This window comes from Pleurodeles waltl, chromosome 10, assembly GCF_031143425.1.
Source record: "Pleurodeles waltl isolate 20211129_DDA chromosome 10, aPleWal1.hap1.20221129, whole genome shotgun sequence".
In the NCBI taxonomy this organism is placed as follows: domain Eukaryota; kingdom Metazoa; phylum Chordata; class Amphibia; order Caudata; family Salamandridae; genus Pleurodeles; species Pleurodeles waltl.
Genome location: NC_090449.1, coordinates 1,002,896,359 through 1,002,913,769, shown reverse-complemented (window position 1 = coordinate 1,002,913,769; position 17,411 = coordinate 1,002,896,359). Strand labels below are relative to the sequence as shown.

Here is a 17,411-nt window from a genome sequence, read left to right as displayed (position 1 = left end):
ATGGGTTTCAATAGAGAGATGAACTTTAGGTGGCTATGTCATCTCATGGCGTGCTTGGAGAGTTCACCTTTGGAAGGTGCCAGTCTGGCACATAATATTGAAAACGTCTTTGACTCCCTAATTTGGGAGTATATGCTTGAGGTTTTGGCTAGAATGGGCTTTGGTCCTGACTTCCTGAAATGGATGTGAGGGCTTGATGGCAAGGAGCAGAACTGGCAGCAACCTTTCACAGAAATTACCCATAGAGAGCGGTATGAGGCAGGAGCACCCCCTGTCTCCTTCGCTCTTTGCTTTGGCAGTGGAGCCCCTAGCTATACGACTGCGATTGAGGCTGCAGTTCTGTGGAATGAGGGTAGGAAAACTCTTCATATACTTTAAGTGTATGTGGATGACATTGCAGTGTCTGTCTCTGCCCTCCTTCAGGAATTGCTGTAATTTGTGTTAGTTTTGGACCTCTATTTAAATCAGCAGAAGACTTTGCTGAACCCAATTGCACGCTTAGGAGATAGATCTCCTCGAAAATGGAGCTGCTTTTGGAAGAGGGAGGGAACACATTTGTCATGTATTTACAAAGCATTGAAGGAGGAAAGACCCCCAGTGGTGTTGAAGGCACAACAAACATGGGACAGAGATCAACAGGCCAGACGGATGCAGAATGGGTAAAGGCTTGTGCTAAGGTTCAAGATTTAGCTAGTAACACTACATTTAAATTGGCACAATTTAACTACCTCCATCATACATATCTGGTGCCTGCCAAAATGCATAGAATATACCAAATAGACCCTCGACCTGTCAAAAATGTGCTGAACAGAGAGGGCTTGTTCCTTCATATGAGCTGTACATACAGAGCACTTATGGGGTACTGGGATGAGGGAATACATTTGCTACTAAATAGGGGACCCAACGTTTTGTAATGGATTAAAGCTATGGTGGCGTGGACCCTGGCAGACGAGATGCGATTAAAAGGACACATGAAAGGACAAAAGAGGACCTGAGGGAATGGACAGATATGACAAAACAGCTAGTAAATAACTCTTAACCGGATAATGAATGAGTTCATCTAGGATGAAAAGAGGGAGATGGGCTTGACATAAAAGCATAAAAAATTTGACTCGACCTGTAAGGCATAGATGTGTAATCCCAGGAATGAACATGGTGTTGGGAGGTTTGCACAGACTCACACTTGAACTGTATACATTATGCCGTAATGGTATTAGGAAATTATGCCTCCTTCATGTGCATGGTCTATTAGTTCTGTTGATGTATTATTTACCTGTCTAGTTAGACCGATTAATAACAAATAAAGACATTTAAAAAATATGGTTTGGGGGTGAAACCAGTGATGTCTCTTCCTGCGCACATGGGTGTTGGGAATAAAGTCCCCATGCCTGGCTTCTTCTTTTAAAGATATTCTTTGGTTCCAGGAACTCTGAAAGTAGAGGGCACAATGTGCAGGTAAAACTTTGGAAATGTAATAATCTGCCTCTGTTTTTAGGTGAATGAAGAATATGAAAACCCTCACACAGTTGAAAGGGTGCCAATGGGAAAACTACCTCATATGTGGGGCCAGTCTCTCTATATCCTTGGGTGTCTCATGGCAGAGGTAAGGACACATGCAAAGTATTTAGTTATGTAGGTTGATTTATTTTCCACAAATTATGACTTTTTCTCCTTCTGCAAATTATTTATGTTCTCTTTCTGTCTAAATTATATTTAACTCAATAAATATTCTTTCTTTTTATTGTCCCATTTTCTATACTGCTCAAGTATTCTTTTTAAGAAACACAAATGTTTGCTTTTCATTCTGCTAATAATATATGTCTGCTAGAAACAAGCAGAACTCCTGTATTTGTTAATTTTATTGTAATTTTTGGGGGCTTGGGAACCTCTGAGTTTGTATTGTCTTTTCCTCTGAAGATAGTAATTTTAAATCCTAGTAGTCATACATTTTATAAACTATATCAAGATTTTTAACCAATAGTACGTCTTGTGTTCTGTGTTTTTTTTATTAGGTGTATCTTAGACTTAGTAATCGTAAGTGCCCAGATATTTGACTTAGTTCTATTTTGGGTGCATTTCTCTGATACAATCTCCATCACATACGACTAGCACATCTGAGTAATAAATTAAATCACAGGAATCAGACCCATCTCTGCTCCAGGCAACATGGCTGGAAATTCCCACATTTTATGTCTACAATTTATGGAGAAGATCTACTGTCAGCGTTCAGATGATTAGGAGAATGCAAAGATCACTTCAAAGGTTGATATTCATTCCACAATGAGGCATGACAGGAGTATTATCGCCCTTTCTTGATTATCTGTGAAGTATCATCATCTTGATTTTATTTTGTTTTGTAGAGCTCGTAAACACCCAACAATGTCCTGTGGTAAAAGGATCAGAGAAAGCTGCATTATAACAGAGGTCCACTGAGTAAACAACCAGGGTTTTACTTGCTACGTAAATGTAGGGGAAAGGAATTACACATAGAAGTCACTTGAAAAGCAAAGCATTTCCTTCTTGCTGGGTTTTCTTGAACTTAGGATTTTTTTTAGCAGCAAGGCTGAAGAAGGTCGCAGAATTCTTGAAGGAGAACACCAAGAAAGCAATTGAGAAATGAACGCAGTGTTAAGAGTGTGTAGAGACTTGAATCAAAGTCAAGAACTTTGAAGGTGATACACTTCCTTACTGGTCACCAGTAGAGCAAATACAGATGATTATAAATAAGAGTAAAGTGAGTCGGGAATAATCGATCTGCACAGTTCTGCGCCAACTGAAATTGTTGCCCATGTGCAATCTGTTGGTGTACTCTAACCTAGGGCACACAAATACTTGAATTATTTGAAAATGAACTGACAAAAGAATGTAAGGCAAAATATTTCTGAACAACTTCAGTTGACGAAAGCAGTATGTCTTGACTTTATCAGTGAGGAAAGTGACAGTGTCATCAAAGATAAATCCAAGGTTCCTGAAAGTGTAAGCTGGCGTAGGACCTTGCCAGAGTTCAGACTTCTATCAGTGATCAGACCATAAAGAGGGAGGACCACTTACAACAAGCACCTCTTGTCAATATACAACCTTAAACAGTTGATAGTCATTCAGCCTGCTACTACCTTCAGGCCCAATTTAAATTTGCATGAGCAGTGTCTCTGTTGTAGTCAATTTGTATAAAAATCTGTGTAATAGATACATGAAAGATGCTAAGTGCTCCGTTTAGCAAGTGGTGACACATACATATTGAAAAGGTGAGGTTTAGAGACAATCCCTGAAGCACCTAGCAATTAAGGGGCTGAGTAGGTGACCTAAAAGTTGAAATGATGACTAGTTTGTTCTTGCCCACCAGGAAGATGATTAACCACTACAGTGCAATAACTCTGACCTCCCCCCCCCCAGTACTGCCAGCCTTGTCAACACATGAGAATAACAAATTGTGCTGAAGATCTTGGACAGGTAAAGTAGTGAAGCTACACCACTCTGGTAAAGTATCAGTCGTAGTTCATTTACAGCTGCAATCAGTGTAACTTCACTACCATGATGTGGGTGAACTTGGCTAGAGCAGAGTGCAATCGCTGCTTCTCTTAAAGTCTCTAAACTGTTCATTATTTTATCTGCCACCTTGGCTATAAAGAGAAGAACTGAAATAGTTAAAAAAAAAAAAAAAATAGAAGAAACAGACTGATCCAAAAAAGAAATATTTTTTTTAACAGTTGAACAGCACGTGCACTTTTTCATTCAGAAGAAACTTCACTAGTATTGAAGGAAGAATAATTCAGCTGACCAATAACTTCTCTGATGTGATAGGCAATCAAATGGAATATAGTGGGCGAACAAGGATCATGTAGAGGTCTTGACCTAACTGATTTTATCATTCATATTAATGCATCAGGTGAGTATGGATGAAAATCAGTGAGGCAGAGTTTCTAAAGTGCTGATAAAAATTGACTCTGTAGCATGAAAAAGAAAAGACGAAATTAGCTAGCTTTTGGAAATTGGATATAACATCTTGCTATTGGCTGCCACTAGGCAATTTAGCCAGAATATTAAAACAAATTCCTGAGAAGCATTTTTGCTAGCCAAAATGCTATTTGTTTAATGGTCAAAACAGGACTTCCTTAACTGGGTTTTACAAAGATTGAGGCCTTCTTTAGATTTTAATCTAATACTTATGGCATGGTTCCTGTGCCAGGCCCTTTCCAGGACTTTACGTGCCCTAGATTTTCTAAAGGATTCGAGATGTCAAAGATATTACCACTGAAGAACCTTGATAAGCTCCTTCTTGAGTCTATGAACAGCTCAACTTACTATTAACTGTGAGAAACAGCCTCATCTTAGGAGATGGAGTAATTCTAACTTGGACATCGATGCACTTACTCTCCACTTTCCCTCGTCCTTTCTCCCTGAGAATAATGTCTTCTGAATCCCTTCTGTTTTTGTTTTAAGTGAGAGACCATTTCACCCTACCCTGTTGGATACCATAATGGAGCATTAAAATTTGGATTTGCTCTGAAGTTTGTTTAGAAGTCGGTCTTCTGAAAAGCTAATGAAACAGACTTAAGCGATTCTGTTGATATCACCCATCTCTACCACCTTTGACTGCTGAAGGTCTCTTTCTTATTAAGGCATAATCTTCACGTACATCATCTTCTATGTCTCTTCCTAATGTGATGTGCTGTTAAGAGCAAAGGTATTGATAAGAAGTAGAATGCACCACTGGTTATCTTCTGCAAAGTCTCTTCAGGATCTTGAACTCTGGACTCCAGGCACTGTCATGAATTTGAACTTCATAGTTTTAGAGATGCCACTTGCAGTCAGTCTTGTTCATCAGATAACCACTTAATATCTGATCCTTCTCTGCCTAATAGTCACAAATTTGTTTTCATTCTTGTTCGTTTTACCTAAGGGAGAAGCAATATGTCACACTTTTAGCACAGTTTTTTTATTAGGTGCACATAGTGTCTCCCTGCACTTCAGTTCGTGATTAAGAAGACCATAAAGTTAATATCAAAGGAAGACATGAAAATGTTTTGGAACTATGTTGTTAATCAATTCACAAGAATACTACTTGGCTCCTAATTCCAACCAGTATAGTAGTATCTGTCTTGCCAATTGAAGGTAGCTTGATTGAACTCCTCCTACCTACAACATACCATGCACAAGTTAGCACGTTTAGGGCCTGATTACAACTTTGGAGGAAGGTGTTAATCCGTCCCAAAAGTGACGGATATACCACCAGCCGTATTACGAGTCCATTATATCCTATGGAACTCGTAATACGGCTGGTGGTATATCCGTCACATTTGGGACGGATTAACACCTCCTCCAAAGTTGTAATAAGGCCCTTAGTGTCTCATGGCAATTTCTCTGTCTGTCTAGAATAATATACAAAAAATGTATGATGTCTTATATTAACCATCTTTGGGTAATTGCACCCTCCCATCTGGATATTCCCTGGTCTTTTAGACGGTTTCCTTTTCTGTCGCCTCCTCTGTGATCAGGTGGTTAACATTGGAAGAAGGCCTCCCTAAATGTTCCGCCTTCCTCCTCCTACTGCAGTAGTTATTTTACTCTCAAAGGTTCTGCCTTTTAGATCCTTTTTGCCCTCTCTTGAATAATCTAATCTATTTCTCTCTCCATTTTTTTTCTTAAAGGATCATAGTAAATGACTTGGCTTGACATGTTTTGTTATTGACACACAGATCACAAAATAACTTCTGTTTGTGTGACATAATGAAAATGCCTTGGACATATGTGCTCTCTAGAAACCATTTGTTAATTATTTGTGACTGTTAACATACATATGCATGGGATTATGTCTCCATCAAGAGGGCCTGTCTATCTGTTTGCGTTTATATCATTTTCTGTAATATGTAAGGTAACCATAGTAGCCTCTCCAAATTCAATGGATTTAAATACCTTCAGGATCCTATTGCAAGTGACCATATATGTATTGTTACAAAACACTGCTATTGATTTGATGTTTTCCCATTAAGCATCTACTTTTGAGATGCATTAGTATTAAGTAATGTGTGATTAAGCTTTGGAGATCATAGTATTCTTAATGTACTTAAGAGCATTTCATTTTAACGGGGTTGAATGAGGTGATGCTATGGTTAATGGACTAAAATTTTAATTTAATTCATTCTTCCTTCCAGAGAGATATTCATAAAGGTTGCCCATAACTTTCAGTTAGTATGCTGAATTTTAATATATTGAAATACCTTTAGTTGAAAAATAATTTAAGTGAGTTTCAGCCCCTAGAATTCTGTAGGTAATGCATGCAGAGGTAATTTTGATATCCCTCACCCGAACATTAAAGGAAAGCAATTCTGTGGCTTTCATATTGATTTGAACAGCACTTAAATTGCGATAATGCTATTTTTAGCTGACCTGTTGTAACACTGTACTCTGTCTCATGCTAATTCTTTCTGTCTCTCTCTGCGTCCTTCTCTCTCTAGCCTAGTTTATCAGTTAGATGTAAGCAGTCTCATTCAGTCTTTCTGTGGGTTGCTAATACATCAGTAATGGGAATGAATGACTGATAATCAGTACCAGTTCTCTCTATTGTTTGCAGGGTTTTTTGGCACCAGGTGAAATAGATCCCCTGAATCGTAGGTTTTCTACCGTTCCAAAGCCAGACGTAGTAGTTCAAGGTGAGTAAAGGATGTCACACTGCTTACTTTTGATGATGCTCATAAAAGTAGTATGGGTGTGAGAATTTTTGTGTTTTCTCTTTGGTGAAAGGAAAGTAAGACCTGGCATAATGCAAATCTGTTGGACTGCATTTTTAAAGCATATTGTATTTTCTGTGCAAACAGTGATGAAAAATGATAAAGTGAATCAATGAAACTCAGTATTGTCTCCCATTAAAACAAAGTATAAACTGTAAGGGTTACTAGAAAACATTCCAAGAAAAACTTTGCCGTGCTTGAGCTACTCTAAAGTCACTTGCAATCTTACAAAAGTTAAAGGTGGATTTGAGAAACATTATAAAGAATTATTATAGTGCTTTTGTTTTTGTAACTGGTGGCTTCCATATGAATTTGATGGACAGGAACAAACTAGATGATCTGAAAAAAGAGCATATCGTCTTGAGGAGTCTCACCATACCTCAACCCAAAAAGGTGTTTTCTCTGATTTGGAATCCAATGTTTAACTATTTACAGAATGTTATTCTAAGATCCTAAAACTACAAACTCGTTGGTGATGATCTGATCCAGTCTATGCATAGGTCCTGTGGTTTAGCTACCTTGGTTGGATCTCACTTTTTTTTTACTAGCCTATTTTCGGTCATAGTATACTGGTCAGTAATCATTTTTCGCAACACATTTCAGTGCAAGCAGTCAGGGTGGTGAGGGCCAAAAATCAAAGGGGGTGTTATGCGAGTTATTGAATTCATTGTCAGAAATTCTTCTGTTTTCTCTCATGCGATAATCCCTGATATCTTTAAACAAATTAAATAATTGAAGTATTAAAAACATGCCTATACATGGAAATGTTTTCTATGATCTCTCACTTTTTGGTTGTTAAAAGGCAGTCCTAATCGGCCAAAATAGTATTTTACATTTGGCTGCAACGCTACTGAAATAGGCAAAAACTGAAAAACAATGCCAAATGTAGCATTGAATAGGCCAAATTAAGACATTGCACCTTTAAGAATTCCAGAGGCAGGGAGCCTCTTCCGATCCTGAGGTGGAGGGTCTGTGTAGCAGTTTGTTATTCTGACTCACAATAGAATGATCTTCAAGCACTGTAGCTGTTTTCAGACGTTTTAATTTGTTTTTTTGGCTGAAACCTTGTGATTATTTTTTTTTTCGGCTTCCCTTGATGTAATTTGACAACTTCTCTGATAGAGACTGCCAAGTGCAGATTCCTCACCTTGTGAACTCTACCAAGCGCCAGACTGGACCTGGAAACTGTTGCAACCAATCCCCTCGCACATTCGCAGGTGGAGTTGTGTAACTCCTTGTCTTATCTGTCCCGGCCTTGATATCACATTGGGGCCCTGTCTAAGCGCCACCTCCATCCTCTGACAGTGATTGAGTTCCTTTCTCAACATACATTCCGATGCCGATCGGAGTTTCCTACATACTGTTTTCTGGCAAAAACTCCCACTCAAATCTGAGTGTGCAGACTTGTTTCCCCATAAAACGTTAAGGTTTAAGCTGTGACCGGAATGTCACTGATAAATGGCAGTGACGACATCCACCACATCTATCTGTAGTGTCTTGTATCCAAACGTGACTCCGTCATGTAAGTGCTGCATGAAAATGAGTCACAAAGGTATCTGTGTTTGCGAAGCAAAACTCTGTTGCTGAACCCTACAAGTCACAAAAGTGTTACCAGGCACACACTCACTCCACAGGCTGCTCCTGTGACAAATTGTTATTGAAGTGATGGAGTTTAGGTAGGTCGAAGAAAACAAAAAGCACAAGAGGTCCAAGCATGGGTCTCCATTAACTTGCCACTCCTACCTTTGGCCCTCTTACACACCTCTAGCCCTCGGAGGTACTCCCCCACTTCGGAGTAGATTCTGACATTGATCCTGATGTGTCATGACCTTCCCAGGCCACCGACAGTGCCACATCAACTTTGAAAGCTGAAACAGGCCTTAAACACCATTTTGGGGTCCCCACTGGGTCCCGCTAGAACGCCTTCAGGCCCCAAGGATTTACTGTGTCCTCCAGTTGGGTTACCACAAGTGGATCCGTTTACAACACTGACTGCACCACTCTTGATTCGAGGCCAACTCCTTCCCCTAGCACAGGGCCACTGACTCCAGTGCAACATCTGACTGAGTCTCAGGCACTGTGACTGATTCCGCCAGCTCGAGCTTCAATGCCATTCCTGATGCTGGAATCACAGCTGATAGTTTTATCAGTCTATAAAACCTTTTTCTACCTCCAAGACAACGCAAATATGCCATTCAAACACTTAGATGTATACTTCTCATGATGACAACGAATCAGATGAAAACATCTATGGTGAACCTGAAGATGATGGCAACCTCTTTAATGACTTATAAAATGCCATGGGGCTGGCTACCTCTCCAAGAATTGGTCTTGCCTTCTCATATCCAGCCTTGGCAACTGAGGAGTCCGCCTCCTTTGCAACAGTTATTAGGGGAGCAATGGTGGTTCTAGACCTCAGACTTCCCACCACAGAAGTAAAAACCAATGCCCTCACAGAGGTCAATAATTCAGGGCAAACCAACCAAGGACCTCTGTTGCTCTTCAACGAGGCATTGGCTGATGTGCTAGTGGGCACCTGGGTAAAGCCAGAATCTTGCCTTTGCCTCCTGGTAAACAAACAAGTGGCATAGACCTGTTGCAGGGATCCCGACTTCCTAGGGCCTAGTGATTCAAACATGTACCACTCATCTGAACCTTAATGCTTTCCCCACCCTGTGCCTGACAGGGAATGTAACCCTATGGGAATGTTAGCAAAACATGTATTCTTCTCTACCAGCCTTTTCCTCAGGTCCGTGAACACTTCTCACCTCCTGGGGAGATTTAAGCATGCGCTATGGGACAGGGTTGCCAGCTGTCCCTTATGATGTCTGGCCAACCTGAAACAGTTTGTCACAGATGGCCGGGACATGGTGAAATGAGCCATCCGTTCTGGCTTGGACACAGCTTACCTCTTGGGTAGAGCAGTCAGGACCAGCGTGGTGCTGCAGTGCCACGCCTGGATTAGCTCCACTGGCTCCTCATCAGACATTCAACAGTCTCTCATGGATATGCCATTCAATGGCTTAAGCCTGTTCAAAGCAAAGGCTGACTCGGCCTTGCAAAGATCTAGGCAGAGTAAAGCCATGGCTCACTCTCGGATTCTGTATCCTCCTGTTCAACAGACCCCACAGGAACTCCCCCCTCCTTTCGAGGGTTTGACATGGGATATCAACAGAGGCGGCATCAATTTGCGTATCAACAGCAACAGGCCTCCCAGTACTTTTGAAGTACAGACCTCTGATCCAGCAGACTGCGTCCAAGCCCACAGGGTTAAGGTCCTATCCAAACCTCAGCCCCCCTCTTACAGCTGCCACAAAACCACTTTAGACTGCCTGAGTCAGCTCAGTATCTTCTGTTGGGAGGATTTGTCACTTTTTACCTCCCAGAATGACAGAGCATCACATCTGGCCAATGGGTGCTCCAGATAGTGGAACATGGTTATTCCTTACCCATCCCATCCACCAGATATGTCACTTACACCGCAACACCTTCCGGAGGACTGCTTATCCATACAACATGAAGAGGTTCAAGCTCTCCTGCACAAGAGACCAATAGAGAGTGTACTGGCATCAGAAATTAGGACTTTCACTTATTCCTTTAATTTCCTGGTCCCTAAAAAGACCTTCACCCTTTCCTTGATCCTCACCCTCTGAACTTCTTCCTTCAGAAGGATAAGTTCAAAATGCTCACCCTGGTTCAAGTTCTGTCTGCCCTGGATCCACGAGACTGGATGCTGGTGTTGGATTTGAAGGACACCTATTTCCACATCACCATCTAGCAAACCCACAGAGGGGGTAGACTAAGAGCGCTTTCAGTTCTCAGTGGCCCCCTTTTTCCTTACTAGTGCACCTCAGGTTGATGGTGATGGTCACAGGCCATCAGCGTATTCCCATACTTCGATGACTGGCTTTATAAGGAAGGCTCATCCCAAGCAGTCATAAGCCACCTCTATACAAAGCCTAACCTGTTGAGATCATTGGGATTATCCAACAACATACTATAGTCACACCTGACTCCTTCACAATAGCTCCCCTTCATCAGATCCATCCTAAATACTGTGCTGTTCCGAGCCTTCTTCCACACCTCAAAAGGGCCATGACTCTCAGGTTCTGATCCCAATGTTTCAACTCTTGACCTGGGTTTTAGTGAGAGCAACTATTAAGCTTCTGGGCCTCTTGACCTCCTGCATCCTGCTTGTGGGCCACCCTGGGTGGCACGTGCAGGCTCTCCAATAGAATGTCAGTGAGTTCAGCACCAATGGGAGCTACCAGAGTCCTTCTAGGTGTCGGAGGAGACTGTGAAAGACCTGCAGTGGAGGCTGCTCAACCGTAATTGGACCAGCGGAAGACCCCTCTCTCTACCCCACTGAGAATTAACGGTTGTAATGGATGCATAATTGCTGGGTTGGGGAGGCCACCTGGGAGAGGTGGAGATCAAAGGACTGATTTCCGGTTTAGACTTTCCTCCACATCAATTTTTTGAAGTCATGAGTGATTTGCATGCCCTGAAGGCGTTCCTTCTGACGATCAAGGGAAAAGGTTCTCACAGATAACACAACTTCCTTGCGCTGTTGACTCAAACAGGGTTGTGTGGGGTTGTGAATCCAGTGCCAGGCAGCTCTACGTCTCTTGAAGTGGCTGAACATTCAGACCATATCCCTGATGACCCTGCACATGGCAGGATCTTTAAGCGCTAGGGCAGATAAACTCAGTTGACGTTGCCTAGCGGATAATAAACGGTACTTACACCTGGAGGTGTCGTAGGGTATAGTCCAGCATTAGGGAGAACCCTGGCTCAATCTCTTTGCTACTAAGGAGAACTCTGTGTCAAAGCTTTTGAGCATTTGAGTTCTCAAGCCAGTTCTCCCTTGGAGTTGCCTTCTGCCTGCATTGGGGCTTGGGAGTCTTATATGACTTTCTGCCCCTGCCACCCCTGCCCAGATTGCTCCAAAAGATCAAGAAACACTTGGTCTAAGCCATCCTAGTGGCACTGGACTGGGCGAGGAGAGCATGGTACCCAGAATTTTGCCCATTAGCATATGTCCTCCGCTCTGGCTGCCCCTTTGGGCGGTCCCCGTGTTGCAGCAGGAAGGCTGGATCCTGCACCCGAGACCATGCAATCTACACCTCCATGTGTGGAAAGTGGGTGGCACAGCTGATAATTTTCAACCTTAGTTTTCAACCTTCGTCCTGAAGTAGTTGGGGTTATTGTGGTAGCAGGCATCCATCCACCAAGTCTGTATATGCATATGTTGTTTGTGTTCCTTCCATACCATCCGACTTTTAAATACAAAATTGTCTTATGTTCTCACGTTCTGCCGTTATTTAGCCCAGCATGGCATTATTGTGACAACAGTGTAGGCCTTCGTACGGTAGTCAGATAAGTCACCAACCACCTCTTCAAGTAAACATTTGTGATGTGGTTTTTGAAGGGGCTGATCCATATTTTCCCACAAAAATCATTTGTCGTCATTCAGTGGGATCTTGATTTGGTCCTTAAGTACCTAATGTCCACTGCCTGAGATCCACTGAACTGTTGCCCTCTCTGTCTGCTCAAGATGGCATTTCTCATTGCCATAGCATCTGCAAAGTGAGTCTGTGAACTGCAGGAGCAATCTGTGTTAAAACCTACACCACAGACAAGCTACCCTTCGTACGAATGCAGCATTCCAGCCACACTCTTCCACATTGGATAATCCATCACCCCGCCCGCCTTCTGTGTCACCACCTCGGAAGAAGAGCGACTTCACCTTCTGGTCCCCAAGAAGGGCCACAGTTTTCTACATTGACCGAAGGAGAGTTTACCAACATGATAACCAACTTTTCATAAGTTGCTTTGGAGCAAAAAAAAAAAAATGGCAAAGCCGTGTAAAAGAGAATGTTCTCTCGATTGATTGCTTTATACATCAAAATATACTATGGGCTAGTTAAAAAGCGAACCTGAGAATGCTTGTGCTGTCACAAGAACAAAGTCTCCTATGACTGCGCTAGCATTTATTGTGCCAGTTCTGGAAATTTGCGAGGCAGGTACGTGAGCATCGTTCCAAATGTTCAAGAAGCACTACTGCTTGAACAGCCAGGTCTGGCGGGACACGCACTTTGTCAGATCTATCATGCAATTTCCTGGTCTGAGCCATTCTACAGACTTTCCTCCTGGGCGGGTACTGCTTTGATAACTATTCATACTATGAGGAATCTGCAGTTAAAAGCCTTTGCCAGAAGAACAAGTTACTTCCATTCTGTGATTACTTTTCTGTTGGATATTCCAGGTAAGCTCAGATTCTTCATCGATCCTCCTTGTTCTGTAGAATGTTCTCATTTAGTCTATTTGTAAGATCCCAAATCAGAAAGTCTTTACACTGCCATATTCTCATTTCAATGTCACAGCATCTTATGGCACAAATAGAGATCAGAAAGAAACTGACATCATCAGATGATTTGGTGTTTATGTGGGGGCCTGGCGTCATATCCGGGGAAGGATGGATCTAATGCCGAGTTGCACAAGGAGATTGCTAGCAAACGTTTCTGGATCCAGTCTGGTGTTTAGGGAAATTCACAGGGTGAGGAATCTCCAGTTATATAAAAGACGTTACCGAATATAAGTAACTTGTTCATCTTCACACTTTTTCCAGATATTGTCAAGCTTGCTGTCTTTGATAAATGAACTTTGTGTGGCAGTGAGAAGTCGTGGAATGATAAACATGATTAGAAGTATTGCTGTTGGATTACTATCCCATAAATTGATCAGGGGCATTGTGGTAACAGTAGCACACCTTATTTCATTTTCACAGTATCACGCACACTTTACTAAGAAGAATTAACACTTTTAACACAAAAATATTTGTTACAACAGGAATAATCTGTTTCTCCGTATGCCTAAAACAACTAGAATATGCTAAAAACAGCGAGAAGACATGTTATAAAGAACAAGAACAAAATGAACATTCCAACATGGTTAAAATGACATCTATAAATTAACACCCTAACCTCTACTTCTATGCGCTGTACTAAGAGAGCATTCAAGACAGAGTAAGTTGCACTGTAGAGTTTCTTAGGGAGAAGAAATGCACTACCTTGTTGCCAGCAGAGGCTTTCTTTATCAGCGGAGGTGTGAAGAGAGCGTTCCTCGCGAAGGGCAAACACACGCTGCAGTAGAAGGCTTGACTTACTCTGGAATTCTGCTTTATCAGCTTCAGGCGAGATGCAGCATTTGAGAAGTGTGCTGGCAGTAGGGGAGACCATCACTCTGGCAGAATCTTGGGTGATAACCTGGGTGAAGAACCACTTCTGACAAGGGGTCCTTTATATACTAAATCTTGTCAGAAATTGGAATTGCTGGCATAAGTTTAGGAATGTATGACTTAGATTATGCACACCAAGGTGTGCCTCCCAGACGTTTAATTATGAACATATACAGTAAAATGACGTCAATGCCGATTACATTAATTCAGCTATATGCCTGTATATGTTCTTAGTTAACCTTGACATGGTAAATAGAAGACATTTGACTGAGACAATTGTTGCATTAGGCGTTTTATCTGTGTCATCAATCGATTGATCTGACACTTTTACAGTTCTTAGAAAAATGAGGTCAGACAACATCTCCATCTATTGGCATACTCCACAATGATTCTGCATAACTTGAGAAAGATGGCAACTTCCATTGTTCAAGAGTGAGGACATGGCGACCTCCATTATCCAAGGTGGAGTTTGGGCCTGCATCATTCCCAGGTTTTATGTCTAAATGTGACATCATAAGGTTGTTTTTACCAGGAGAGATTAAACTATCAAGTAGTGAATCCATGCTGTCGAATTATTGTGATATAAAATATCAAAATGCCTAACATAGATATACACTTAATTAAACTATGTATACAATAATAGCATTCAATATCACACTTCATAAAATGGAGCGTAAAACGTAAGCACCATATTATACATATAAATGAAAAACATGATGTATATTAGAAGCGAAGAACAAGTTACTTAACTTTAGTAACGCCTTATGTGGTAGAGACATGTTGCAGATTCCTTATTGTAGAATTCCTTCTAGGAGTCAGTCTGGATCTGTCGATTTTTGTCTAGCAGTACCACAGCACGCAATCATGTGCCATCTGTTGGCTCTGCGTCCATCTTTGGTGTCATATGCACCAGACATGACGTCTTGGGTCCTGTATAGGTACCACGCTGGCGTCAATTGCTTTTCAAGACTTTCCACACCAGAAGTGCGAAGCCATGAAGAACACTAACCACTGGTGCGTCGAAACTAGTGCCCTGAAAGGGAAGTCCCTGTCCCTTGAAACCCGTTCGCAGATCAGGGAGGATGGGTGTGTCAGTAAGGAATCTGCAACTAGAATATGTCTCTACCAGATGAGATGTTACCGAAAGTAAGTAACATGTTTATTTGATAGAGACTTCTAGTTGCAGATTCCTTACTTTAGAATATATACCCAAGTAATACCACCCCTGGAGGTGGGTCTGTGAATCAAGATCATACTAGGAAGTTCTGCAGGACTGAACGGGCAAAGTACCCATCCATTCGGACCTGACTGGCCAGGTTGTAGTGTTTGGTGAACATGTGCAAAGATGCCCACGTTCCTGCCTGACTAATGTCCAGGACTGGAACTCTGCATGCTAACGCTGTGTTTGCAGCTGTCGCTCTGGTAGAGTGAGCATGCAAACCTTCTGGGGGTTGCTTTTTAGCCAATGCATAGCACATTTTAATACAGAGAACAACCCACCTGGAGATGGTTCTCTTCTGCGTGCCCCTTCTTCGCACCCACATAACCAATAAACAGTTGATAATCCACACAGAACTCTTTGGTATGATCAAGGTAGAACGCCAACGCCCCTTTTGGGGTCAATGCGGAGGGTTGGAGTCTTTCTTCCTTAGAAGGGTGTGGGGGGTGTAAAAATTAGGCAATGTGATGGGTTGGCCTACATGAAAGGGCGTGGTCACCTTCGAGAGGAAAGTAGCCCTAGTGCAAAGCACCACTTTGTTAGGATACATGGAAAGATAGGGCAGAAGCCTGAGAGGACAATTATGGAGTGGCTTAAAAGGAGCACACATTAGTAAGGTCAAAACAAAATTCTTAACCATTGGGCATGATGAAAAGGGATGGAGGAAACGTGGGTAAGACCCTTAAGGAAACCTACTAACAATAGGAGACTTAAAGAGGGTTGATTGGGTAATCTAAAAAAATCAGATAGATGACCTTAGAGGATGCCGAAAGCAGAGCCCTACTGGGCCAAAGAAAGTATGACAAAAAGGACTTAGGACAGAGGAGCAGTGAGGGGTTCAACAGACATTTCTGAACACCATGCCAGAAATGTCTTCCAACGACAGGCATATACCGTTTTGGTGGAAGGACGCCTTGCTGCCAAGATAGTGTGACAGGCTTCCAGCGGAAGGTCAGAAGCTGTCAACTTCCACCGCTCAGTCTCCACAAAAGAAGGCGGAGACTGGGCAGGTTTGGGTGGTGAACCCTCCCCTGCAGCTGCGACAGAAAATCTTCGAGGGGAAGTCTGATCGGAGGATCGATGGCCTTGCTCATCAATCATGGTTTCTGATTAGTTGAAAATATGTGCAGAATCTTGAAAGCAAGATTGATGATTCTATGCTTTCTAAATAAATTTTTCACAAAAAATACAACTAGGAAAAAACTACTTCATGTGCTGATATGCTCCTTGTGAAAGAACAGAATGCCGCCACTCACAGTGAAGCTAGTCAATAGGCCGATAGGGAGAAAATGGAATGCTAATAAAAGCAAAAGGTCTTGGTTAATGCACTCACTTCCTTGTTCAAACCGACCACAAGCCCCTTCTATGGTAAAAACAAATGAAATGTGGTCCATATCCGTATAGGGAATGGAAATGGACTATACAGTGGAACATAGACCTGGGAGTAACCAGTCCAATGCAGATGGACTCTCCAGATGTTTCCACTTAGACAATGAAGACTCATCTGGACAAGGTTAGCCTTTTTGTCCTTCGTTTAAGGGGGGGGGGGGTGTTATGTAGGAAAGTACCCTCTTTTTGGCATGCTTACCCCCACTTTTCTTCCTGCTTCCAGTGTCTCTTTACTGTGTTCACTGGGATCCTGCTAACCAGTAACTGTCCTCTATCCCTTTAAATGTGGTTGTTCATGACTTTGTACACCCCACAATTGACATCATGGTGCCCCCATGTAAGTCCCTAATATATGGTACCTAAGTACCGAGGGCATTGGGGCACCAGGGTTTCCCCATGGGCTGCAGCATGTATTATGCCACCCATGGGAGCCCATGCAAAATGTGTCTGCAGGTCTGCCTTTGCAGCCTGCGTGAAAAGGTGCATGCACCCTTTCATACAAGTCACTGCACGTCACCCCTATGCAGGCCCTCCTAGCCCAAAAGCAGGGTGCAAGTACCTGTGTGTGAGGGCACCCCAGCATGAGCAGAGGTGCCTCTACGAACTCCAGCTCCATTTTCATGGACTTCGTAAGTGCGTAACTGCTAGTAGAGTATTACCTATACAGTAGTTTAGTATTTGTGTTACTAAAATAAAGTACCTTTATTTTTGTAACAGTGTGGTTCTTTGATGTGTGTAAGTGCTGTGTCACTATAGTAGTATTGCATAAGCTGTGCATATCTCCTGGATAGGCCTTGGCTGCTCATCCACAGCTACCTCTAGAGAGCCCTGGCTT

At 42.3% G+C, this 17,411-nt stretch overlaps 1 protein-coding gene across 2 annotated transcripts in view; it reads left to right on the top strand.

Moving 5' to 3' along the window:
* PHKA1 (phosphorylase kinase regulatory subunit alpha 1) overlaps positions 1–17,411 on the top strand; it is a 967,577-nt gene that overhangs the window by 362,226 nt on the left and 587,940 nt on the right. For both annotated transcript variants that reach the window (XM_069211854.1, XM_069211853.1), the window contains exons 12-13: positions 1,496–1,603; positions 6,572–6,650. In XM_069211854.1, the coding sequence (XP_069067955.1) occupies positions 1,496–1,603; positions 6,572–6,650 (187 nt within the window). The remainder of the gene's footprint in view (positions 1–1,495; positions 1,604–6,571; positions 6,651–17,411) is intronic.